The 26902-nt window shown below is 39.2% G+C and overlaps 2 protein-coding genes and 1 long non-coding RNA gene across 8 annotated transcripts in view; 2 read left to right on the top strand and 1 right to left on the bottom strand.

Moving 5' to 3' along the window:
- The window catches only part of dally (division abnormally delayed protein), a 70028-nt gene extending 61933 nt beyond the window's left edge, over positions 1-8095 (top strand). For 2 of the 4 annotated variants that reach the window (XM_022835813.2, XM_022835812.2), the window contains exons 3-8: positions 1575-1972; positions 2187-2375; positions 2846-3043; positions 3178-3298; positions 3461-3799; positions 4193-8095. In XM_022835813.2, coding sequence (XP_022691548.1) covers positions 1575-1972; positions 2187-2375; positions 2846-3043; positions 3178-3298; positions 3461-3799; positions 4193-4398 — 1451 coding nt within the window. In that variant the 3' untranslated portion in view covers positions 4399-8095. The remainder of the gene's footprint in view (positions 1-1574; positions 1973-2186; positions 2376-2845; positions 3044-3177; positions 3299-3460; positions 3800-4192) is intronic. The other 2 variants (XR_015311742.1, XM_022835814.2) reach the window with 2 other exon arrangements.
- Positions 5581-11742, bottom strand: LOC147753258 (uncharacterized). Of its 2 annotated transcripts, XR_015311744.1 has the most exons (3): positions 11118-11742; positions 10336-10368; positions 5581-9489 (listed from the first exon to the last, which is right to left on the bottom strand). It is a non-coding gene; the product is annotated as an uncharacterized LOC147753258 (long non-coding RNA). The 2 variants fall into 2 exon arrangements; XR_015311743.1 differs by having other exon boundaries at positions 5581-10368.
- A 1084-nt stretch (positions 11743-12826) lies between these two features.
- On the top strand, positions 12827-23117 carry LOC111261923 (ran-binding protein 9). Of its 2 annotated transcripts, none has more exons than XM_086968898.1 (8): positions 12827-13257; positions 13945-15215; positions 16508-16619; positions 18382-18727; positions 19102-19297; positions 19569-19972; positions 20181-20292; positions 20645-23117. In XM_086968898.1, the coding sequence occupies exons 2-8, from the start codon at positions 14417-14419 to the stop codon at positions 20773-20775; spliced, it is 2100 nt and encodes a 699-aa protein (XP_086825024.1). In that variant the 5' UTR covers positions 12827-13257; positions 13945-14416; the 3' UTR covers positions 20776-23117. The 2 variants fall into 2 exon arrangements, with proteins under 2 accessions (XP_086825024.1, XP_086825023.1); XM_086968897.1 differs by having other exon boundaries at positions 12827-13576.
- The last annotated feature ends 3785 nt before the right edge of the window (positions 23118-26902 follow it).

The following is a 26902-nucleotide window of genomic DNA, read 5'->3' as shown; positions in this document are numbered from 1 at the left end:
TTTATGCCAAACTTCGTATCGAGGAAACATTCGACACTTTCAGCTTGAAACAAATAGTGGACGCGCGTTTCTATTTTCGTAGGCGTCGCAACCCACATCAATAACCAATAGCGGATTGTTAATACAAAAATTTATTTTACTAAGTATACGTATATTATGTAAACATTTACTTAGCGTTTAACTGTGTCTTCTTGAAATGTTAAAACTCCAACTACCACGCCGACTCGTATATTGTTAGTTAGTCAGCCCGCTGCTTCTTGACTAGAAATTTATTGCGAATCAGACTTCTAGTCGATCACACAAATGTACACCTAAGTACCAAACAAGCCCAATGACTTCTAGAAGGCAAGGCTTGTAAAGATTTTGCTTTGTGAAGGGATTAAGTAGTTATTTGAAAAAACAAGACCTTACTTCATCGACGTAACACACGTAATATTTGCGCTCTCGCACGCTTTCGCTTGTATCAGTTACTAGAATATTTCAACATTTGCAAACAGTCGATTTTAATTGTGTCTAACAAATCGGCTTTCAGCTGAGAATACATTGTTAGATTTACATTGCGTGGGTCCGCTGCTAGAGTATTAAGATGAAAGAAATGAAATAAATGCGCTAGTAATGGATATAACAATAAGGCTTAGTTTAACCTGTATGCGCTAGTCAGTCGTAACGGTATACTCACGTTTTTGGCAGCCGTAACGAATTTAGAGCTGCATATGGATGTTTTTACTCAAGACATAGAAATAGAACCGATTTTCGGAAACATTTTATTATATTGTTGTTGTTATTAGTAATACTATTTTGGGCTATAAACAAAAATCCCGAGCAGGCAAGTATGTTGTTTGCTGAATTTACTAGAACTGATTGTCGCCGCTCTGCGAACAAGAAGCCTTAAACGAAGCTATAGCCTGCATCGCCATAGTCAGAATGTAATCAAATGAACAGTATGTGCATTGAGGGGTTCTGTGGGACATTTTCGATAGTATCGATAATGATTTTGTTGATGGGTTGACGACGTCGCGGAACACTGCTACAGGCAACTACACGTTCGTGTGAGATAGTGGCAAGTCGAAAATGAAGAGAAAATGCTCAGTCTCATAGAAGGCTGACAGGATGTCGCCGAATTCAGTCAGTGACGATTATTTTACTTGTAGTAATAGGAATTCAACGAAAATTGCTATCATCGTGCTACTGCTGCGATATACGTATTCGATCGAGGACGCTGAGACGGAGAGGCCTTTCTAACGACGAGTTGGCCTTGCTTGGTTTCTAGCTCGATAGGAAAACTGTAGGCTCATGTTCAAGCAAAAAAGAGTCTTCAAGCACAAATAAGCACCCATCTATTTCAATTAACTACATGTTATTACCTACAATAATAAACAATCTATATATAAATGATTGCTTAGATTTGTCTGTATATCTCTCACAACGTGATACGATAGTGCGGCTGGTTGAACACGTTATTCTAATAAGCTGTTATAAAGTATTTAATTTTTTTATTTATTAATTAAAGTGTTTTTTCGCTTCATAACTTACATCAAAGTGCATATCCTGAATCTATTATGTGCCTTTTGCAGAAGCCTATTCAAAGGCACTGGATGACTCCAGAGAACATACTTTGTACGCACTACACACGGATCTGAAGTTTTTCCGACATAACGACTCTGTTGATCTGTTCTACCAAAAGCTGCGGTTATATCTTATCGATCCGCCGGCCAAAACTGGTGAGAAGCTGTCCAAGCTCCATATTGGATCTGCCGTCCAGCAGTTGTTCTCCGAACTGTTTATTTCGGTGTTTCATCAGTTAGCAAACCCTCGATTGCGCAGCTTCAGTGACGAATACTCGGATTGCCTTCGTAAGCAAAGCTCATCTATTCAGCCGTTCGGTGACGGCCCGCAGCGATTAAGCGCCTACTTCTCGAAAAGCTTCCAGGCAGCCCATCTACTCATGAAATCCACACAGTATATGTCAAAGGTAGGTTTGCTTCTGAAGCTAAAGCCATCAGTGCCTTTTTTAACTTACGCCTGAATTTAGTTAAGTTGGGCTAATTTCAGTGAACAAATACAAAAAAATTTAAAACCCAACTTAGTTGATACCTTGTGTTGATTTTATTTTCCAACAATCGTATGAAAGTCACTATGATTGCTAAGTGCTTCACAGTTATTCAACTGTTTCTATTTTGATGCAGATTCTGCGTATGGCTGCTAACATGAACGTGACCAGCAATAATGGATGCGCTCGTGCTTTGGCGAGGATGTTCTATTGCCCCACCTGTAGAGGTCTCTACGATCTGCACCCATGCATCTCATTCTGTCTCAACGTAATGCGTGGGTGTTTTGCTCCCTGGGCAGATCTTGACCCGGCATGGTCCAGTTTGGTACGTTTACGGTGCAGCTAATCTACGCATCGGCATCGAGAGTGGGCACATAAGTTCACGAAACCTAGTTTGGGCTATGGCAGACCGAATTAACAAAAGAACTGTTTTCTTTCCTTTTTAGTATGAGGGCTCTAGTATATCTATATCGATATCGATACACTGTTCTATTCGATATAAGTTCATACAAGGCGATTCTGCCAGCTGTGCAACACTGTACATTAACAATATCAGATACGCCGTACACTGCCATAATAATAACGGTCACCAATAATATTATTGTGAATATATAAATATAATATTTCTTATAGCACTTCAGTGTAGATACTGTGAAAATTATTATCATTTCAAGTTATCAGCTAATCTGTAAAGATGTATCCTATCTGTATCCGTGCGATCGAAATCAAAGCGATAAAAATTACCTATTATCTTTATTAAATGCTTTTTATATCAACTGACCCTTTTTTTTCTAGGTTGATAAGACTACGCTATTGTTGAAAAAGTCGCAAGAAACTAATTGTGAGGTAGAGCACGCCCTGTTAATTCTGCCGCGGCGCTTAATTGACGCAGTCCAGTACGCAATGGACAATGGTATTGAAGTGGTAAAAAGGGTGCGCGCCAACTGCGGAGATCCCCAAGGGCCCACTGGGTCAGCAGTATCCACGTCACAGGTATATGCATAGGTCTGCAACAAAAAAATACTTACTTTGTGTTAGCAAACCAGATCTATATACCAGTTATATGAAGTGAATGCAAGCGATAAAATGTCTGCTGTTTTTTTAACATTTGTCATCACTCTTTGTAGCGGCCATCTACAATTCAACAAAGCTCGAGCCCCACAAATCTACTCACGGGGCCTGCGAAAAAACTCGAGATATTAACGATTGGGTTGCAGGTCAAACTTGGCGAAATTCGTGATCTTTTGGGTGCGTATGCAAGGAATGAATGTAAGCTATATACGAATTTTTGTAAACAAAATCTAGCACAACAAAAACAAAATCCCAACTGCGCAGGTTCCGAATTGACATTGCTATTTTGATTGCGATTCTCAAATATGATTTATCCTTCTTGCGTTTTACCTGTACCAGGTATTTTTAGTGAGTTCCTCTGTACTCCTCGCGGAAACTCGAACTGTTGGACAGGTGTTGAAAAGGGAAATTATCGCAAAAGTATAGCAGAGCGAGGCATTATCGCGCAGCGGCTAAATTCTGAAGTAAGTCTCAGTGACCATCAAACACCTATCTATCAGTCTCTGGATAAGTATTCGGCGCAGATGAAGCGCATGTCAACTGAGATAGCTAATGCGGGTGTCATGAAGATTCGTCCAGAGAGCAACAACTATCAAGGGATTGAGACGAGACAACAGGAGGGAGGCGTCCATGAAGGCAGTGGAGACCTGGAAGGCAGTGGAGACTTTGAAGGATCAGGTAAGAACCAATTCTGTTAAGGCAGGAAGTTAACATTTACCATAAAAGACAACTCAGACTCTAACTCTGTGAATCTTACGTTTTTTTTTTTTACGCTGAACTATAATAAGTCGTTATTTGGTCTAATGATCGACGTTGGAATTTCGGGGAAGTCCTCTGAAAATGTGGTATCAACCCTCACTTAAAGAAAACGATGTTATGGTCCCTAATAAGTAATGCTCAAAATCTGTGATTGAGATTTATTGTCAGATCATCGTATTACCAGGTATTTTATTGTGGTTAATCGAATATACTATGATATACATCGACCCCATTAAACACCTCACCCTGGGCAGTGCATCGTCTATTCAGACACGAGACTAACATTTTTTCCAACGGACGCTTCGTCTTCAGGCTCGGGCGCAGGTCCTGACGACGATACCGAAGCTGATCACGAACAAGAGACTAATGTGGCCGTAATGCGAAGCAACTTCAACGCATCAGTGCCGGTCACCACCGATCCTTCAGATCCAAACTCCAGCCCATCACGCACGAATCCAAGCCTTGTCGACGTCTTGTTATTGGCTACCGCTATCATTGTCTTGAGAAACTACCAATAAACGATGATATTTCTAGAGAATATCTAGCAATAGATTGCAGCTAGACACCTGTACTATATATAGCAGCATATACAAAAGTCAGGTTACGTTGATTGCTAAAGTTACACATATATAAGTATACTTCTTTTTGACGAGTGTTTCTTGATCGATGCAGACTTACGATGAAGTTAGGACACCTATCGCCTCACTTTTTATCCTCCTCGATTTCCATAGCGTATTCGGTATGTACGATATACGTATGTAATATATGAATCGGAAGGAGACACCTAGAGTAGTCCCTGACTATCTTGCCATATAGTACCTTGTTAGAATAGGCAGTATCCAAATAGCCATGCCTAAATTATCTGTCGGGTGTCTCTCATTGCATAGTTTTATATTTGATATACAGATACGACAGACACACTCAAACACACGTCCGCTGATAGCTCTGACAGACACAGTTCTGCCTCGTTATAAGAGATTATTGAGACAGCCGTTAGAGATTGACTGCCAAAAGGGGGTCGCAGTGACGCTGACAGCAACAATGATGGGTAAAGTGGCATCTGTGAGTTAATTTAGTTTAATTGGCTACGAGTGCTATCAATGAGTGACTAAATATCTGCCGATCGATCCTCTTTGCAAACAATTACCGCCTGATTGATTTAATTCCCAAAGGAACAAGCACTCAGCAACAGAATCATTATAGCCGGGTCGATCTAGAATTTTAACATTTTCATCCATTCATAGTTGCAGTGGATATACCGAGAAACATCAGAGAATAGAAACACGCACATTAACATATTGACTAACGCTGTTTGGAAATTGATCGATAAGTGCTACCTACTTTAATCTTATCTCGAGGATAGCGATCTATCGATTGGCTGAGTAACTAATAATTCTCTAAGGTGAACAATGGCAATAAGATATGTCTGTTAATAGGAGCAGAACGAGCAAAGAGGCTTTACTTGCGACGGTCAAGGTCAGTAGCACGTCATTATTAATTATCTATCAATCCGCAAATGTATCGATCTTCAAACCTTTTACTGATGTAGACCGTGGAATGATCTGAAGTAGAGGTTAAGCATTGGGATAATGGGTCGTGTTTGGCCTTCCAACCTTGTCAGGGCCATTTGAGACACCGCTAAAACATGCCCGCGGCAAACCTCTATCGACTCTAGCTAATAATGATGTCCAGTTGAGGAATTTTTCGAGTGACAAAGAATTAATAGTATTTTTTGTGTACAGATTTGCGTATGTACATAGGTGGACCCCAGATGACTTTTTCCTCGTTCCGCTTTCCGTTCGAGTAACTCGGGGCGTTGATTGAATGCAAAGACACCATGCGGCGTTACAGAAGGTTAACAAGATATTGACTGAAAGGCATTATAATTGACGCGACTTCTTTCAAAGAAAACAGTTCTGGCTTTTAGGGATCAACATCGAAATGATTGGCGATACATTGTTCAACGAAACGCGAACTGGTCGATAAATACGTCAAACCGACTTTGCCATAGATCGTTCATTCCAGTTTGCTCAGCAGTGTTGACACGGCATATGACTGATCAATTTTTGATGTTCATATATATATATATATCTATCAAGATAGAGCTCAGTAATCGGAACTCGCCATTTCTTAATGATGCACAATTATTACATCACAAAATACATAACGGTAATTCATTTTTAGACTCCATTACGTACGTCCATCAATGCAGTTTCATCTTCACGCATCTGTAATATTTTCGTTCAGCTTCAATAGTATGCTATAAAAAGCGACATCGATACGTCAGCAGCGGCGCGTCTTCAATAAACGTCAGCAGTTTTCTTCACACACCACTTGGTCACTTAGTCACTCATCTGTGATAAAACCATGATTAGCGTCAAAAATAGCAAGCTCGACAAACAGATCCCAACAACTCGGCATCGATCATGTCAACAAAAACAGGCCTAATTGTAGGCTCAGATGTATGCAATGCCTACTGCAAGTATCTTCGGGCAAGAAAAATAAAGGAATAGACATAACGAAACTTATTATAATGGTAATTCTAACGTACACGTAACTTAGTGTAATCACAATGATTCAAATAGTTGTAATTAACAACTGTCTTAGCGATCGCATGAGCGTGAAACAGAAAAGAACTGTCAAAAAGACAGCTTCTTTAACGAAGGGCTGGTTCTTGAAAGGTTTTTGAAAAATACATGCCGATAACAAAACAATGTTCGCTTATCTTCGTTATGCAGTGTATTTAAGAACATAGCAGACGAGATACACAGATGACGTTTTTTCTGCTTCGAAAAAGTTGAACACCCGCATCTCTTTGTGTTCGTTAACAACGACTGGAACGAATGCGAAAAAGATCATAAGGAAAACAGAATTTATCAGAATATCATATGATTGTAGTTTAATTCAAAGCAATCCTTAGATTATTTGCTCATCGAAAAAAAAAAAAAAAAAAAAAAACAAACAAGACTATACCAAGATAATGTGCGAATGGTACACGGCAGATGGCAGCAGTAGAAAGGAGTGAGAGAGGCACTATTCTACTGGGACGGCCATCCTTTGCCTGACGAAACTCTGAGGTAGACCAAGCCGATTCATTGTTATAGAAAGATGAGAATATAGACATATGAAACATGTGAAGACCCGCCAGATATTCATGAATGTACTACTACTACATGAGCTTAAAATAACGTGATGTCCTGTTAGCTGTTGGTTGACTTCGCGCTGCTGGGACATCCAAACTCGTTTGTTCTATGTAAATATTATTATTACTATTATTATTATTGTGCTTGCGGGGTGGTTCTCCGAGCGCTTGATGTCCAAATGTATTTTTGTGCATTATTACCCGGTCGATACCCTGGCCGGTCCGTGATCGATCGACCAATGACTCAGCAGCTTTGCTAGTGACAGCAAGAATTTATTATTGTTATGATATATTCTAAACATATATGCAGACTCAAAATTGATTCATTGTACAAGCAGTTCTCGCAAGCGACGTAGCTGTGAAATTACAGTATGAGCCCGAAACGCTTTCTAAAGTATGCACAGAGCGCCGCTCAGGTAGATCGTAGTTATTGGAAAACTTCTTTCTAGTGACTCACAATAAAGATCATTCTTGCGTTGTTTTTTTTCTCGTCTTCCAAATGTTGTCCTCCGTTCGTTATGGTAATCGTAGTGCGCGCTTAAAATAGCATTATCCAATATATAGCCTGCAGACGTTTTGTTTGTAAACAACAGGTTCATCGAAAGATGCTGTGTTTGAATTATTGTCGAAGGCACCAATTACTCGAATCGGTAACTTAGTTGATAAAAAAGAGGGCTTTGCGATGTCCAGACAAATATGAAATTTACCCTATGAAGAGCTAGCAGGCACAGCTGTCGCCTGCAGATTGAAGAACTGCCAGTCTAGGTACTGATGAGCAATGGAAAATTATGCCTAAACAAGAAATATTTCGTGAACTTCTTTACAGATTTTATCTATACATACATATCCTGGAGCGAATTAACGAACAGGAAGTCTAATTGTCAAACTAATTCTAATTGTACAAACTGTATTTTCGATGCTGTTTTTGTGTGCGTGTGTGACTCAGCAGAAACTACGTGCCTTCGATTATAGCGGTCACGCGAAAATTCGTCACACCCTCGAATATCGAGCTTTTTGGAACTGAAATGAAATAATTTATTATAAATAATAATAAAGACGTGCTCAATAAACAAGCGTGTTTTTATTTATATTTTTTGGATCGGGTTAAATCAGTTACACTTAAATTTATTGCTTTTGTAGTTGAAGCTCTGCAAGTGGTACAAGTTAACAACTTCGGTTGACTTGTGTCGTGAAGGCACTTACGAGCGCCTTTGATTTGTTTATTACTATTAATGTTATTAATAAATCTTGCGTGCCAACTTAAGGTGAGATAAAAACATGAATCAAATGATGATTTATTAATAATCCAGAGTGTCTTAAGAAAATACACTCGGTCCTATTTGCACGCGTTTTGAAGAGGATATAGGCTTGCGTGAAAGCTCGGACCTCTTTTTTACCGTTGTAATTGATTGACTTTTCGATGACTCCGTGCGGAACGGCGCAAAAATCGGCCCATCGGGCCTTGTGAGCTTAGTGTTTTTTTTGGTGATATGAAACTGGTGTCTGTAAGATCGCTGTTTCGAATTCATCCTCGTGGCTAGAATTGTACTTCTTTCTACAGTGAAGTGAATATTTTGAGTGTTTGACCGACATATATATAAATACATTTAGTTCGATTTGTCTAAAAGTTTCAAACTGGCGTAGTAGAAATATGTATCGACGTCAAAATTACATATATATCTAGCGCATTTATGGCAACGAAGTACTAGCATTTAATTAGAATCGGAAATAGATTTGCAGATAATCATTTGTGTACACTTTATCTTCCTTCATGTTTATGTTTATTGTGAAAGTAAGTCGCTCCAACTTAGCTTGCCCATCTCACTGCACTGGATGGTTTGGGTCTACTAGTTTTTTACGAACCTTTCTTTACTATATGACGAAACGCAAATTGTTTACGTTATTATTATTTCAAGTCGTGATCTATTTTAAAAAGGGGGAAAACCTATAATGGCAAAGTAATCCCAAAGAAACGATGGGACCATTGAGCGAGCTGATTCTAAACGGCGCCGCCACAGAAATAACGGCGGACGCGTTTTTCAAAAGAAGCTATCCTGCTATTTTAAAAAGCGCAGCGGCAAACAAGGAGAAAGGGACAATTATAGGGAACAACGATTATTGGAACAACGGCGCGATGATTCGTTTTAGAGAACGATGATGATACGGTGGTGCTGAAGCAAGCGAAAAATAAAGTCGACAGACGACAAACAACGGTAATGGCTAGGGCTGACAAGTGAGTGAGGTCCATTGGGAGCAAAACAATAGGGCAGAACTATGGCAGCGAGCCGTTCCTTGGCGCTCCTGATTGTTGGCGTTTTCGGTAGATTCAATGAAGTCTGTCGGTTAGAAGTTACGAATCATCGGTAGACATACTTTACGAGCGGTCGATGCCGCCGTAGCTATCTTCGTGCTCCTATCCAATTTTCCACTTTATCCATCGGCACGCGTTGCATGATCTGTTTCTTTTCTTTATTATTCGATAAGTAAATAATTAGAACTACCGATCTCGACACGAAAATGAAATAAGAAAAATAGAACGTCCTACTGAGACCTTTTCAAACTTTTGTCTATATTTTTTTATAATAGCAACTACTATTTATGTTTTTGCCAAAATTTTACTTTTGGTGCTTCTAATCAATGTTACATATTAGTGATCAATTTGCGTACAATCAATATTTTAACTATCATACTGACATTTAGAACTTGCTTATCGAGGCTAAATCAACTCGACTGCTCACTATGTTTGTGGTTAATCACTTCAGTTTCTTCAAAAATCGACTGATACTACTTGCGGAATGGAAAATCTTTATACCGTAAAGCTGTCATACTATAGTAGAATACTTGAGAGATGTGACGAGATTAAGTTACAATGGATTGCGAGCAGAACATCGCTCTTTTTGTCAAATAAAAAACCGTTATTACTCTTGGAAAAATTGAATTATTTAATTTTTTTTTTATTTAGTTGATATTTTTCAATTAATTTTACCTCTGTTTTATCATAGTACTCACAAGCTATATTTTTGTTACGGCTCTTTGAAGCAACTTTAACCTGTAAACCTTTAAATGTACTGACATTTAGAAACAGATTTTTCAATCTCTCATTTGTTGTCGACTGTTTACAGGCCAAGTTACCGCACTATAATATCCTCTGGGGGAATATGCATGAATTCTTAACGAATTTCGAAAATATCTTGGCATATAACTTGGCAACGGCTTCGTATCTAAATGAATCCGATTTAATTTTGCATTGAAAATGTAAATTAGATTTCCCCTAAAGAAGTTGTGAAAATCACAGTGTTTCCCTCACACTTACACAGTAACCAGAAGGTGGTCCATTAAGAAATGTCTGAAAAATAACCACAAATAGAAAATGGAGGAGCATTTCTATATGAGTTACTATAGCTTTTCATTTGAAATTCACGTAAAAAATACACCTAAAAATAATAGTATTCAACAATGCCAGAAAGTCCAGAATTATTTAAAAAAAAAATAGCTTGGCGGTAAAATTATAGGAATATACTTTGCTTGAAATGGAGATTTCTGTCGAATGGCATAAGTGCCAAAGACTCCCCTTTACCTTATTCCACCCCCATCCCACCTGAGGTAAAGCGGGATTACAGCCAAAATCATTAAAAAAATATACCACTTGGAAAAATATCACTGAAGCAACTAATGCGTTTAAAAATTGTTGGCAAATTATTTTTCGAGATATCTATATCAGAATTTAAGAAGTCTGTTATATCGTTATGAAACGAAAAACGTAACAACTAATTGCCTACATAATATTATTTTTTTCGATGGCAGTATTAGCAAGACGCGCAAGCTTTTCCCATGTAAACTGAGTGATTTTTTAAAATGATTTCTAAACACTAATAACTCTAAACGTCAGCCAATCGTACTATCACGTTTCGAATAGTATTTTCAATTTCCTAACGTAATTCTCTGTTGCGCCACAAATGATAAGGCTATCGCAGAAAAACATGTATGTTGATCACAAACAACAACAAGTGTTGATCTTTACAAAAACTTCGATACGGTTATTTATATCACTATCGGGCAAAGCAGCAAGGGGTCAGTTAGTAGTCATTTTGATACCTTTGTTTCAAAAGTTCCATCTCATCCTGAATCAAATGTGTTCAGTAGTACTCCCTGAGTGAAACTGATGCCTGTCTTGTATCTATAAAACATTTACGTGGTTTGGTACGTAGCTTGCGTCACAACCCAGTGCACGCAATATCGATATATGCACTTGACAGGAAATAAACCGAATAAGCAATAATCTCATATGAAATTTTCCGTGTTCCTTCAAAATGTTCGTTTGATAAATTGCCGCCTAATTACTGTGCTTTCTATTGACCAGCATCATAGCTTATTCATTTAACGATAAGCTTGTGAACGCTTAACGGCACTTCTTTTAGTCGTGGCTGCATAGCGCGATGGTGAGTGTTGACTACAATTCAAAAAAACGAATAATTATTAAAAAAACTCAAAGTGGAAAAAAGGTGGGCTCAAATGTTATATTAATAGTGAATGCGAACACGCAAAGGAGTTAGATACGACCAGGAGAGTAATTCCTGTCGCCAATGAAAAATTATTCCAGCGCTACAAAATGACTTTGTGTTGAGCGTAGTATAATTTCTACTAAATTAATTGTCGAAAATGTATTCGCTAAGACATAAAAATGATTGCCTTTTACCGTCGGTAAACTTTCCACAACGCTTTTATGATGACCACTTACCTATCGTAAATAGGTAAGGGATATAATAATCGGCGGAAAGGGAGTAAAATGTCTAGGTAAAGGCAATACCCTATATTTCCGTCTGCTATTATTTAAATGCTTCTGTTATTTTGTTGGTAATATTTTTGTCTCTTTGCCCTTTTGCAGGCCCTTTTCATTTTGGTGTTGGCATTTTACTGCAAAATCCTCGGGAATTTGCCGTCTGTAGCTTTTTTATGCAGCAAAGGCAATTGGTCCTGCCGATGATGTCTCTTTGACATCACCTTGATATAAGTCCGGCTGTCTCTCTCTCTTCAATTCTCATCGTTCATCAAGTGTAAACATTTTTATCAAAATAACGAATATATAAATAGATACTAGCATTGTAATATTACTTATATTATCGTTCTTTACTAATATAGTAATTGTCGCAGGCAGTTCATATTACTAAGCGTCATCTTTCAATGATCTACTTAGTAAAAGCTTTAACAAGGTAATAATAATACCAATAATAATTACTAAGCTCGACTCAATCCTACGTCTAAATCTGGGCTTGTCCTGTCTGTCTGCTGTATGGCAAACACCACGTTGAATATGCCACTTGAATATCTTGCAACTTCTTTCTTGTTTTTTTTCTATAAACCTTTTTAACCACGAGTCACCAGCCTTTAAAACTAGAAATAACGTTGTATTCACATAGTTGATCCCAGCATAATACTACTCCATTACTGTAACTGTTTCTCTTATCACTTCTTTGGCATGACGTATCGCTTACGGTTTTGCCATGCGTTTGTGTGAACGTTTTCGTTTTTTTTTTCGATACTTCGCTATACCACAACGTAATATGATTTTTATGTTTCCGTTAAATTACGCGCCGTCTATCGCTTTTGATTAAACGCGCGGGCGCTAGGTTGCTGTTTACCATCGAAAGACTGCCGTGCATTGGCATAATGCCCAGATACACGAATATTTCAGCTGCCTGTAAACGAACTTATGCCATGAAAATAGTCGTCTTTGGCTGGTATCCGCCAACGCTATCCCAGCTACCAGCTATTAGCAGACCAATCTAGCTAAGCATAGCACGAGCGAAACAGACTTCTATGGCCGCCAACCCAGTGGCGTAGTCAGCGCTCTACGACAACATAGCCAGACTAGTCACTAGTCATCTTCGCTGTGCTGTGCATGATGCTATTGCTGCTCGTATAACTGCTGCATGCTAAAACTACATACTTGTAGTAGAGAGACTACAGCAAAGCCAGGGTCCAATTCATAAAAAGAAAGCAGGCTAGTTGGGCTCACAGCAGCAGCAGCCAAGAGTTCGCACTGGCAGTAATTCGCCGCTGCTTGCCACTCAGCTGTTCCTCTGGTTATCAGGCAGGCAGGCAGGGTTGTTGGGTTAGGCGGTAGACATCGAGCAAAAGCCGCTGCCGATGCCCCTCACTTTGCTGGCCACAGTCATGTACCTGTATTGAATACTACTGCTTCTCAACTGTGCGAGTGAGTCTGTGGCTCAGCTCTGTAAGTGTGCTTTTTTAATACTTCAGTTCATTGGTTAATCATGCAGTAGAGCAGCCCTGCTGTTTAACTGGACCTTTTTTGCGCTTAACTGGGCGACGGACCGCGGGTCCTTCTTTGCCTTGACCTGCGAGTGGACGGTTACAACTACGACGAAAGCTGAGCAAAGCGAGCGGCGCATCTTCTCCGCGTTAAACAAGTTCTGCACAAAAACAAACGGGAAATTCACCCCTGCACCATAAACTGTACCATTTTGGGGTTGTCCGTTTCATCTGCAGTGTTCCTGTAACTGAATGGATAGTCAACATACCACCTAATATATGTGGGTCACATTAGGCGATCTCTTGTCCGTGCTTCATTTCACAGGACTCCCGTCACTGCGTTTGTTTCGTGAATTTCTATAAAACAAGCATTCGACCTCTCCACTGCTAATATCTGACTGGCTGCCTGATAAACTTTAATGTTACTGTTTTGTCGCTACATAAGTCACGCTGCCAATAATCGTTAGCCTCACGACTAGAGGGCGATTGATTAGCTATCCGTTCCCATTAAGCCAAAGATAGTTGCCAAAGTAGATAACAACAATTACAACAACGGAAGTTCCGAATTGATAAAAACTGCCTAATGTGCATAATTGTGTTGTGCCGGCCAAAAAACCTATCATTACGTTATGGTTCTGTTATGGTTTAGTGACTTTCTGTTACAGCAATCGCAAGGAGGAGCTCATCCAGCTGATGATGCGTGGGCTTCAATGTGGACTGTGTCTATCGTCTTCTCTTTGACGCTTACCGTGTGAGTCTGTGCATTCGCGGAGGAACGGGTGGCAAACTATTGCGTTCGACCCATTTCATCGTCATCTCTCGGTCTCTGGACTACCTCGTTAGGTGGGATGTCGCGTGATTAAGCCAAAATAAGAGCAGCAGGGATTGATCATGCCTGACGGCAGTATCTGGAAAGCTGATCAAAAAATAGCAAGCCCGTGTAGCAGCCATAACCTAACGCTTCAGGTCTAGATTCACTGTTTGTGTCTGTGCGTCAATGAGTGTGTATGCGACCATTCTGTGACTCATATCACCACAGCCATTATTATCATTTATATTAGTAAAAGAACAATCGAAAAAGTACTGTTGCTTAAACGTGGTGCTTAGTGGTTGAGTGATCTATGCCATCGGAGTCGACCTGGGCCACGGATAGTATCTGTGGTTGTGGCGCCGACCGTAGGCCAGCAGCGTCAACAACAAGAGACGCGACCACCGAACCTACGTCAGCTGCCGTAGGAAGAAGTGGTGTTGACAACATACACCCTGCTGTCGCGGTTGTTGAGGCTGAGGCTGCTGCCGAAGTCGCCAATGTTGTACTTGGCGTTGTTAGCACCACCTCGACTGTTGTAGCCGTTACCAGCAGCACGACCAACGCGATCGTTACCGATACAACAAGTTCGGCTCCTTCTCCAGCTGCTGTCGTCGTTGATGTTGATGAGAACCGTGACCCTGCATCTTCACTAGTCGAGATTGAGTCTTCGAGTTATCATCAGGCAGGAAGCGACTTCGTTACTACTAGTGAAGGAGTTCCTGCTGCTTTTGTAAGTTCGAGTACGAACTTTGCCGCTACCTTCGCCTTTGCCAACGCTTCCTTTGACGTTGCTGCTCCTGCTACATCCGCCGTTACTGATTCAACTGTAGCAGTTGTTGTCACAACGACCACAACAACAACAACAACAGCAGCAGCAGCAACAACAGGCATCACAGGTACAATCGACACTGCAATAAGCAAGATGGAAAATCCGACAGCCCACCAAACTGCCGAAATGTTTGAGGCATTAAAAGGAGGAGATGAACGTCTTCGCCTCCTTTACCCTGCTGTCGACGAAAGTGAAACACCGCTTCCTCGCCAGTGGAGCCCCAAAGATAAATTCACCTATATTGGTCTGTCCCTCCATAATCTACGAGTTCATTATAAAGGTGAGACCACAACAATGGAAAGAGGACGACACAGAACATATGAAAGTGCAATGAGAATAAAATGACTGTGGAAATTATTCAAAACCGGAAAAATAATGACTTACGATATAACAGCCGTGATGTAGATGTGCAATGTGAATCAATTATGCGCTATTAATTTGATGAAACTCTGATGAAAATTTTGTGGTTGTTACTAAACATCGCCAGTAGAATTTTCATTCCGAAATGGAAGATACTAAGTTTATACACACGCGGTAGCGTGCATGAACAAATGCGCCAACTGAATGTGGTCGTTCTGTCATTTGATAATACGAAATATGCGACCTTGTTATATTACCACAATAGCCACAATGGTTTGGATGTCCCATTTTTGAGTGTATCTAGCATGTACAAGTTCAGCACACATGCTAAATAATTCTGTGAAAACATTACCAAATACAACAACATATAAAGTATTTGTGCAAATCAGGATACCTTTTTTAAATATATATTTGCGGGGGTATATCAATATGTCAAACGGCAATCCACCAATATCTTTGATAGAATGTTAAATTCACGCTCAGCAGTAGAAAAGCATTCAAGGCGTAAGCAAACAATTTTATCTTCTCCTTTGCAACGGCGCTCGTGTTTATGTTACGATTCTCTCATAAAGTAGTATTTCCACACTTAATGAAATAGTTGGTTGATAATAGGTTCTTAGCGCACCTATTCATCTTCGATGGTATTAGTAGGAATAAACGCCACCATGCTGTGATCTTCGTACTTTGTTTAATTTTTAATGACGTAAATATGCGCTGAGTTCAGCGTTATTAGTGTCTTCGAAAATTGTGCCGAGGTTTCAAACAACAATACGTCGAGATGGCTGACGAATTTAGTACACTTTACAAGAAGAGGAGTCAAGATTACCTGATCGTATTGTCCGCCACCTACCGATAACTATAGAAATAAACACGATACACAGCTCTGCATTAGGCAAAGTTTTTAATTACATAAACCGTCGTGTAAGTTCAAAGAAAAAAATATTTGATTGAGTTACTTATAGTCCAGGTAATAATTAAGGGCTGAATATGATATGCCAAATATGCCCAGATGACCCATTGTGCAGCTCTCGTGATTGAAAGTATGATTTAGAAAAGAGTGGACCGCGGTATGATCATGACGCAGCGCTAAAATTAATAATAGTATGAAAGATAATGTCAAGATGATTCGAATACTGTCAACACTTTTATTGCACGTGACACTAAGTAAAATATCCTGACTCACCTATTCTTCGCCCTGGTTGTTTTTTGCAGGTACTGGGAAAAATCACAAAGACGCAGCGAGTGTCCGTGCAACGCACCCAATACCGGCTGCCTGTGGTATTTACTATTTCGAGGTCAAGATCGTTTCCAAAGGTCGCGACGGGTACGTTCTTTTCTAATTAAGGACTTATATGGATGTGTTTTTATATGCTGATCAGTTTTAACCCGCGTTTTAGCTAGCACTAGTCAGCTTCGTGCTACTAATATTCGGTCACCTATACATATCGTGTACATGCAGTGCATCATCGGTTTACTGGACTAATGAAGAGTTACAATTTACTCAAAATTCAGGCCCACTGAACAAAACATGGAAATAGGAAGTTACGGCCTTAATCACGCGTGTCACGTTGTTGTTGTTGTTGTTGTTGAATCCGATGTGTGGTTCGGTTTCTTTTCCCTTTTTACATGCATTTTTTCGAATGATTTCTTTCGTCTGTTTTTTTGAACTTTTCCTCTTTCCCTTAATGTTTCTCTATCATTTCATTGTTTCTTTTCACATAACTGTCCTTCGCGCCAGCCGTTCACCTCTTGTTCTTTATTATTCCAAACAATTTTTCAAATAATTTTTTCGCTATGTGACCTCCCTTTTTCTTGATTTTCAAACACATACGCTTTGTGTTTTCAACGCGTTTTGCCTTATCAGCGATTCGGTGTAGGTCAAGCTAATTTTTGTGGTGTCGGGATAGCTTTGAAAAAATTAGTTCTGATTCTGGCTTGTCTATTTTTTTACTCAAGAACGATCTATTGCCTCTTGAACCTTTGTCTACAGGTTTTCCTGGCCGATTGCAAAACACAAATAATATGAAAAAAGTTCTTACCTGATGTTTCTTGTTTTTTTCGTTTGCTCTGAAAGATTAAATATTTTATAGCAGACTACCTAAATGCCAATGGGATTATTTCGCTTTTATTTCTCATGTTTGCTTCTTTATTGTTTGTTATAAGAGAGTGGGATGAGGAGAAGCGTGAGCCTATTAGTTCTCACACAACAAAACATTGAAGCCAAGAAATAGGTGGATGTGTAACGTACTTTTCATGAGAAATGTAGAGGTTTCCCGTTGAAACCGACTAGGATGTACGTTGTTTTTTATAAAAGAATTTTTTTATACGGTGCCTGAAGCATATACAGCATGAAATATATAAATAGAATATTGTATACATTTAAAAAAAACGTTTGCAGCAATCCGAGCCTTAAATGTGTAAATAAACAACAAAATCGCTATCTCAATCAAAAGCTTCGGGTAAAAAAATGTAATTGGTCTCAGCATATCAAAAGTAAGAGTTAAGCAAAAAATGAATAGTACATATTCTTATTAACAAAAGAAAAAGAAATTAGTTACGTAGTCTTTTTATTGACTGCAACGGAAGGTAAAAATACGTATTGTTCTGAACAAAATAATCTTGATTCGCTATCTGAAACTAATTAAGGGTTCGCTTACCCAAGAATTTTGCGAAACATATAGTCTTAAAATGTACTTATCGTAAGCTGTGTCTTATATTTAGTCTAAAATGGTAGGCCATGCAATACGTATAATCTGAAATCGTAGTCTTCTTCTGTTTGCTCTTTGTTACACTGCTCCCTGTCGTGTGTCGTATTCGATTTAACTTTTTCCTGCCTTCTTTTTCTTCCCCCTCAATTATGCTTCCTTTTTTCTGGCGTTTTCATGTCGCCGACATTTGAATACTGGACATTCATTCCGCGTAAAATCTGGCTTTCCCTTTAAATTCTGAACTCCTTTTCTTCTTTTTCACACATATTGCTTGATTTCTTCTTTGATCCTGTTTTTCTTTTGGGGGTTCCTCGCTGCTAACTCACTTTCGTTCTGTGCGCCATGCCTTTGTCCTACCAAATATGCATCAAATATCAGCTATATGGGAGTTGGCCTGTCGGCCCACGGCGTAAATATGAATCGTCTGCCGGGCTGGGACAAGCAATCGTACGGGTATCATGGCGACGATGGCCATTCGTTCTGTTCATCTGGAACGGGTCAGCCGTATGGACCAACTTTTTCAACCGGCGATGTAATCGGTTGTGGCGTGAACTTGCTCGACAATACCTGCTTTTATACGAAGAACGGCGTGAACCTTGGTGTAGCCTTCCAGAACCTACCGGCAAACCTCTATCCGACGGTTGGATTGCAGACGCCAGGCGAAGTGATCGATGCAAACTTCGGACAACTACCATTCGTATTTGATATTGAGAGCGTGATACATGTAAGTAGGTACACAAAGAACGCATTAAGCACAAAAATTAGCAGTTAGAATCGCCTCATATGGTATCGATATTTCATTGTCTGGGATTTGTGTATCAGTAGATTGTACAATCGAAGTATGATGCTTATAAATGTTCGAATCTATAGTAATGATGTCTCTCTATGACTTGAATAGGAAATTGATGAAATATTAGTCACTATTGTAAGCATTATCGTGCTTAATAAAAAATACTCTATAACAGGAAAAATCAAAGATTATTGGTGCCTAATTGTTTATTTTTAATATGCTACTGTCGTGGAAACCTCATTTTTGTTAGCTTTTTTTTCTAGGCAAACTCAACTTATCTGTTGATATTTCGCGCTTATAATTAACAGGAAGCTCGTGCTCGTACAAGGGTCCAAATCGAGACGTTTCCTGTGGCTGACAGTCAAGGCGAGTTCCAGACTACTCTTCATAGTTTAGTACTTTCGTTTTTAATGCACCATGGCTATTTATCCACGGCTGAATCATTCGCAAAGGCCACGGACCAGACTATTGACGAGCCCCTCGAATCCATACGTAACCGACAGCGTAAGTGAACATACTCCAGCACCACCGAAAAGATATAACGCTAGAAAATTATTGAAAAACTAGCATCAAACAGACACGTTTCCTAATAATTTAATATTACTTCTAGGATGCTGTGCGTAGAACCTTGAGCCTCAGTCAAGTCGATTTCTATAAACATTTGATTTAATTGTTTATATCAATATAATAGTTTACGATGTCCATAGTACGCTACCATCTGCGCACTGTATGTGTGTAAGTATATCTATTTGTTTCTGATTGTTTCTCGGGACAGGTGTGCGGCAATTGGTGCTCGCCGGCCGAATCGAAGAAGCGATCAATATGACACGTCAGCTGTATCCAGGTCTGCTGGACTCACGCAAACCATGCCTGAGGTTCCAACTGATGTGTCGGCAGTTTGTGGAAATGGTCGCTGACCTTAGTGAGAATGGACGGGATAATCGAAATCAGAATTCAGGCGATGCCCTCGACCTCGAAGAAGGCGCTGAACGAATGGATATCGAGGAGAACCCGCGGTACGCTTCGGCACTACCCGTCGTGTTCCCGGCGACAGCACTTCGAGATTCTGACACCCGCCCGCCGGTGACACTTGAGAAGATTATCGAATTTGGCAAGGAGCTCTACGAGTTAGAGAAGTCTCTCAAGGATCCTGATGGAAAATACAAGCAAATGCTATTTGTAAGTAACCGCCGTCGGAATTCTTTGAAACAAAAACCAAAAAGCAGTACAAATGACTACTCATATATATCATTTGCAAATTTGGTCTACTACTGGTGTGTACTTATATCTATTCATTTATATGTACAAAAAGAGGATTTTGTTGTCAAGTAATTAGTTAAATATTAAGGAAAGCTAAACATAAAACTTGCAAACTTACTTATTTTAGGACGCGTGCGCCCTTTTGGCCTACTCGGATCCTACGCAGAGTCCTGTTGCATACCTTCTATGTCCCTCGGAGAGAGAGCCTGTGTCAGCCGTGCTTAACAGTGCAATTCTCGGTTAGTTAAGGATTGTACTGGTGCTAATAAACTTTTCCCAATGGGGTAACCCCGTAATATCCTTTTGCGAATATAAGTTTAGTAAATACTGCTTACGAACTAAAAGCAGTCGGTCCGTTCGTCTCTTATTTTTTATATAGATTGCGAAAGCTCAACAATAAATAGCCTTAATTTGGAATTAAGGCTAGCTCACTCGAATTTCATAGGAATTTTATATATAGCCGTTCGCATACGAATAGTGCGTGTTTTTTGTGAGTTATGTTTCATAAATAGTCTCCTTTATTCTATTCGTGTGGTCGCGAAAAAGCAAAACTTAAAGCAAAAAATTCTTATCTTTTTTCAACACTTTCAGAGTTGCTGGGTGACAAAAGACCACCGCCTCTTGAAACGTCACTGAACCATTGTAAACGGCTCATCAAGCTCATGGCTCAGAGTGGACTAGGAGCTTCGGCTTTCGCGGATGTGGATTCGACGCTCAACTAGATAATAACAACAAAGAGCACCGGCAATAGTGTGCAGCCCATACCATAACAATGGTTCCCGACGGACCCGTCACAAGTTAGGCGAGCCGCATCCAGCTTCGACTATCGTGTGATCCCTTGAAAGCGCGTCTTCAGCATCCGATATTAGAGATGTCAACTTATCACTTTCTTCATTTAAGAAAGAAATTTAAATGTATCTGATCAGCTCTGAAGGTCGCCGCTTACTTCCCGAAGTAAACGTTAGCAATCGATAACTGCAAGAGTAAAGGATGTATTGTGTAAGCGTGGATGCGCATGGATGTTATGTGTAAGATAATCTGATGTTCTTCAAGGACATCAAATTGGTGAGAACGCTTTCATTTGAAAGCAAGCAATTCGCCTGATATAAGTACTGTACCGTAGAGCGACCGTATAGCATCCGATACGTGTTTGTGAAGGTCGGTTTAGACCCATAAAAACAAATGAAAGAACGACTTTTGTCCGACCCTTAACATTTACGTTTCGATGCCTGTAATTTAGTGTAACCTACATAAAGACCTAATGATTATACTAACTTCATTCGTCCAAAAATTATTCGATATGCAATTCCGAGCGTTCAGAGAAGAGGATAACATAAGCTGAATTTCTAAGCGCACTTCTTTCATCAAAAGAAAGAACAACCCTAAGAAACATTGCTTTATCTGTGGAAACGCAAATATTGGGAAATACAAAGTAATTAATAATACTAATACTATATTGAAACAGCAAGCTTCTTTATGTAAAATCCTCTGTGGACGTTACCTGTCATGGGTTAGCCAAAAAGTTTTGTTTCTGTCATCGACTTGGGTTTCGCAGAAACTTCGCGTGTCTATGGCGTTGCGCGATCGATGACACTGGCAGGACTATGTAATTATCGCAAATGGGTACACGTATGTGATTTCTCTCATTTGGTAGCAGAGCATTATGGTATACATGCTTCACTTCTGTAGTTAATTAATGAACGCGCGGTCATCATGCTGAGTCATTCTGTGACTATATGGCAACTACTGGCAGAAACTGGCAACATAGACGTGTCATTTTTACCTGATAACTGGTTGATTAATTTGGTGTCTGAGTAAATGAGTATTAGATGATCGATCACTCTATAGGAATATTACTATAGTAATAATGAGAATTGACTGATTCATAGAATGATAAGAAATGCTTTCTGCTTGAGCCACATTGCTAAACATTATTATTATTATCATTATTACTAATAGTAGCGGTACTGAAAATGGTATGTGAACAATGAATAATATATATATATATATATATATATATATATATATATATTATGAATGAAGACTGAACGAATAATCCTGTTAGTGCTTACAATAAGATAATATGAAGATGGAGATGATAATGGTGACATATAATCTTGAAGAGCTGTTGATGGATACCCGAGAACGACGGAAAAATATTAAATCCATGAAGTCTATATTGGTATGGTACAATAATATTGCCCAGCACATACGCGTGCCGCTAGAAAGGATGAACTGTTGGTAATTAATGGACGAATTATTATTGACATTACTATTAGGAATAATCAAGAAGAAAACTGCATTAAAGAAAAATTGTTTTTTTTTTGTTGTTGTAGTCGTTATTGTCACTTCTTGAGAGTTTGAAAGCAAACAATTTGTCGAGCTTAACATGTGACAAGTGAACAAGAAATAATTATTTTTTTAAGCATGCATACGTAATTACATTGCTAATTAGTATTGAGTACTTAGGCCAATAGCTAAGCACGTGCAGACCAATCACATGTGTGTGGGGCACACAAGGAGAAAGAAAGAGCTGACCCGGGGTGAAGGGTTATAACGTAACGGTGTTCATGGCGATAAGATGTTAAAAGGTATCATCCTTTGAGCAACTACATATATACTAGTAAAAAATAATATTATATACCTAGAAGTGAAGACATAATGGACTATTACTAGCAGAAGTAATAGAGGAAATCTGTATGATCCCAATATTGCTAATACTGGCAACAAGCTGTCTAAAACAGTTACTGTTGACTCACCTCCAGGAGATAGTGCCAGATTGCTAATATTATTGTTCTTATTACCAATATGTAACTATGATATTAATTCAAACAAATAATGAGAGCATCTTGGAATATTCTAGCTAGAAAATAGACAAAAGTAATTCAGTTACATAGGTAAAAAAAGGAAGTAGGACAATTAAGTATTGTGAACTTCGGGTCAGCGTAGGAGAGCGAAGCACAGTGGGTTCCCAGATAATACTTTCCACAGGTTTCATCGGAATCCTAAGGTTTACGGCCCGATAAAACTAAATAAATAAGTGTCAAGAAACGTGATTCATTTATTCTTCGATACGAGTCATCTTTTCGGTTTTGATTTAGACCAGTAAATTGTCACAGGCAAAGTAGAACGTTAAAAATAGAGTACAGTGCACATTGCCTATATTTGTTCATATATTGTTAAATTGGTGGATTCATATTTTGTCATTTATATGATTAGAGCAGATGGAGTTGATTTTTTATAATTCACCGAATGGCATCCTTTAACCCTTGTCAAATCTCGTAAATGTATATAGCGGTACTGAATTTGTTTGTACCTCCATGTATATGCTGAGTGTTTGTTTATTATAGATGAGCTTATATTAGACATGCACTTTTTTTAATTTTTGTATATCTTAGTCTAATAGACCTTCTATTTACTGTATTTAACCTTTTGCCAAAATCTACCAAGGGCTGCCGAAGCAGCCTTGAATATTCATGTGCTGTACTATATGGACTGTTCGTTTGAATAGACTGCTCCAAGTTGGCCTATTTAGTTTAACGATACCATCTTGTAACTAGGTAGAAAACGTATCGCCCGGGCCAGCCATCTGAGATTGGCAGATTGACGGGCATTTATGAGTAAAAGTGCCTGGAAAACAACTCATGAATTGAACAAGCGGACTATCGCTAGATATCATGTATCAATTAAAGCCTGAGTATTTTATAAAATAAGTACAAAATACGCACGGCTTTCGTTGTTTATTACCGTTCATATAACATAGGGCAATGCGTTATAACTGGGCGAGTTCTTCAACACTAAATCTAACAGTTCAGAAGAAGCTTATAGTGGGTGATAGCAAATACATAATGAGTGTAATTTGCTATGCTAGTTTGAGTAAAAGGGTGCTGTTCGTGTTAGCTGGAGACCGCGTATACTACTACGATATAATGTATCAAATTGTTGGAATTTTGACAAATACCAATATTATTTTAATCTGTGAAATATGTTAGGGCTTTATCAAGAATGCGTTTTCATCCAGATACTCCACACGAGCCAATTTATAAGGGCTGGTACTTGCAGAATATGCGTCTTCGAATGATGTTCGTTTCCGACTTTGTTCTAATGATTCAAAAGTTCGATATCTTCGTATGCTGATCATTCTTGTATTCTTGCATTGGCATGGTTTCGCCCACTAGCATAATTAAACTACTACTAGTAGTCAAAATTACGTAGAGAAGTTTTACAGCCCAGTTTCCCCATGATCGATTGATCTATCACAGCCAGTCTAGACATCAGGAACCGACTAACGCACAATAACCACAATAATAGCGTTAGCAACAGTAACATAACGCTAGCTACAGGTGGCAGTTTATGGGACTCGAATGATTCGTTGCAGCTGGATGGGCCAACATTTGCAGCGGTCGTCATGAGGCGTTGCTGGTGGCTAATTTAACACCCCGCGACTCGTCCTTTCTCCTGTGTGCGTCCAGGCCGTCTGCTGCCAAAGACGGGTGCACCGGACTGTGTGGCTACACCTGCCTCTATGATATTTCGCCAGCAATTACACACCAAACAGCAAATGTCTAAAAGCGGCCGGTCGACCCAGTGTTCGAGCTAGGCCAGTTCGGTAAGCAGTCAGTCATTAGTCGCCAAAAAAACGACTCGAATATGTCTGCTACTGCTGTTAGCGGTATTGATGATTTGAGATGCTAAGTAATGACGGTGCTGTTTATCATACGTTAGAATGACGCCACCGTGTTTTATGGCTCGTGACTGTGCAAACAGTAGCAATCGCTAGCATCAAAACAACTGCCCCAAACATTGGCTATAATTAACGTGATAGTACGTGGATCTATAGTGGCCAGACATAGTGAAGGGCGCACACGGCCGACAGAGACAAGACTTAAGAACAGATACGAACAAAGTCTAATCTTTATTGTTACAAATGCTTTGACGTTGCCGACTTCGTCGTTATCATCCGTGTTCCTGTGGTCAGAGTACCTCCACACGTAAGCTGATGGAGTCTTACTGTAGGTGGTCGCAACGGCTGCATTTGAAACAGCAGCAACAGGTGTAACCAACTGTGGGCGACTGAGCGCAAACGTTTGCCACTATGTCAGTCGCTAGCCCCCAAAAGGTAGTAATATAGACAGTAACAGTACAGGAGATTGTAAAATGCATGAAAATTCGTATTAATAAACTTGAAAGCAACTTTCAAGAATAAAAAGATTAAAGTTGCCTAATCGAAACGTAAAGTTAAAGCTGTTTGAATAAACCGCGCACAATGAATGAAATAAACAAACTCCGGTAAAATGAACAAATGTCGACCCATTGAATCTTGTAGTAGCGGGCTGAAAATCCATTGGTAACAGATCATAGGATCTCATGTGTGGACATCACGCATCGTTTACTGCGCCAATTACTAGTATAGACCACTTTTGGTGTCAATGATAAAAGACATACAGACAAGGTTGTAAAACCTTCACATCTGCAAAGCTCATAGACTTGTTCTGACAATCCTCGCTCAAGCTTGGCCATTGTTGGTTAAACTCTGCGTTTTAAGAGATCTTGCTAATCTCTTTATTTAAATCAATTTTTTCACTTAGATAAATTTCAGAATCGTATTTTTTATTGGTTTCATTGAATAGGTACTTGCTTCGCTCATAAACTGCTCATCTGTAACATTTTCATTACTTAACTAAGCATTTTATATAAATGATCGAGGAGTTTTTTCAGGTCTATTTCAGTCTTAGTGAGCTGCTTACTGCTTTTTAAGTTCAGATAAGAACTACTTAATTTGCAGTATATAGCCAAGAAATATCAAGCGTTCCAAGTTCTATCGTCTACGCTATTTCATTCTTTAGGCCCAATGTGGTTGCTGAAACCTCTCAGTATGAACGTTTTGCAATACTTCATCTCTCATACGCATGGTTAAAATCAATTTTAAATACAATACAATCAGTTTTACAGCGAAGTTTGGGGGTTCATCCATGTGTTTCAGACGATATTCTTGGAGACTTCGTTCATATTTCGTTGCACTCTGCATTAAATCTGTTTAATCTGTTAATCAGGCTTATTCCAGCGTCTATCTCGATTACAAAAATCGAATACCTTCGACTCGACAAAGGGAAACCCTCGAATAGAAAGTAATATTTTTTTTTGACATTTTGATCTTCTGTGACGCTTGTCTTAATATCCATATAATAGAATGAAGCACTTGTTATCTTACTCAATTGGTAAGTGAGCATACCTTATTAGTTGTTTCATCTTTCCACTAAAATTTCCATTACTTATGTCAGCGACTGGAATGACCAATCTGTTCCAAAGAAAGGATCAAATCAGAAAATCGGCTTTTATAACCCTTCCTTCTTCATTTATCCAGCTTCTATTCAGTCTATGTGGCGCCCGTTGCTTCCGCGTATTCACATACATTTTGATGGTCGTCAGGCAACGGGGCGCTAAGACTCACCGTAACGCATTTACAAGTGGCCGAAAATGTTTCTGAAGCGTCCGAAGTCAGCTATGCTATGCGCAACATCTAGATCCTATCTTTCAGACGATTAATATTAATTATTCCCATAGAATGGAAACTATGGATTTGTCGGATCAGCTATAAAGTCAGTCCACCTAATTTGCCCGTGTTTGGAGGCCTTAAGTAATAATATAGTATTATGGAGATAATTCGCTAAAATTTCCACAGAAAACGGAGCTAACTTTAATGATACACATTTCGCCGACCGGACTCCCTACCAGTGCTACAGTAAGATCACCATTTAAATGGTCTCTTTAGGCCTTGTGGCACTTATCACTTTTATGCTTTTAATTGTATTAGATAGTTCCTATGTGAGTAAGTATTTGCATGTACGT

This window comes from Varroa jacobsoni, unplaced genomic scaffold, assembly GCF_002532875.2.
Source record: "Varroa jacobsoni isolate VJ856 unplaced genomic scaffold, vjacob_1.0 scaffold_616, whole genome shotgun sequence".
Lineage (NCBI taxonomy): Eukaryota > Metazoa > Arthropoda > Arachnida > Mesostigmata > Varroidae > Varroa > Varroa jacobsoni.
Note: the sequence above shows the minus strand (reverse complement) of the source record. Positions and strands in the feature narration are given on the sequence as shown.

What these genes read in the sequence shown, in the direction of transcription:
- LOC111261923 (XM_086968898.1), top strand. Translation starts at nt 14,417, where the DNA reads ATGCCATCGGAGTCGACCTGGGCCACGGATAGTATCTGTGGTTGTGGC. An exon ending in TCTACGAGTTCATTATAAAG is followed by an intron (nt 15,216 to 16,507) that starts GTGAGACCACAA and finishes TGTTTTTTGCAG; the next exon opens with GTACTGGGAAAAATCACAAA. An exon ending in GTTTCCAAAGGTCGCGACGG is followed by an intron (nt 16,620 to 18,381) that starts GTACGTTCTTTT and finishes ATCAAATATCAG; the next exon opens with CTATATGGGAGTTGGCCTGT.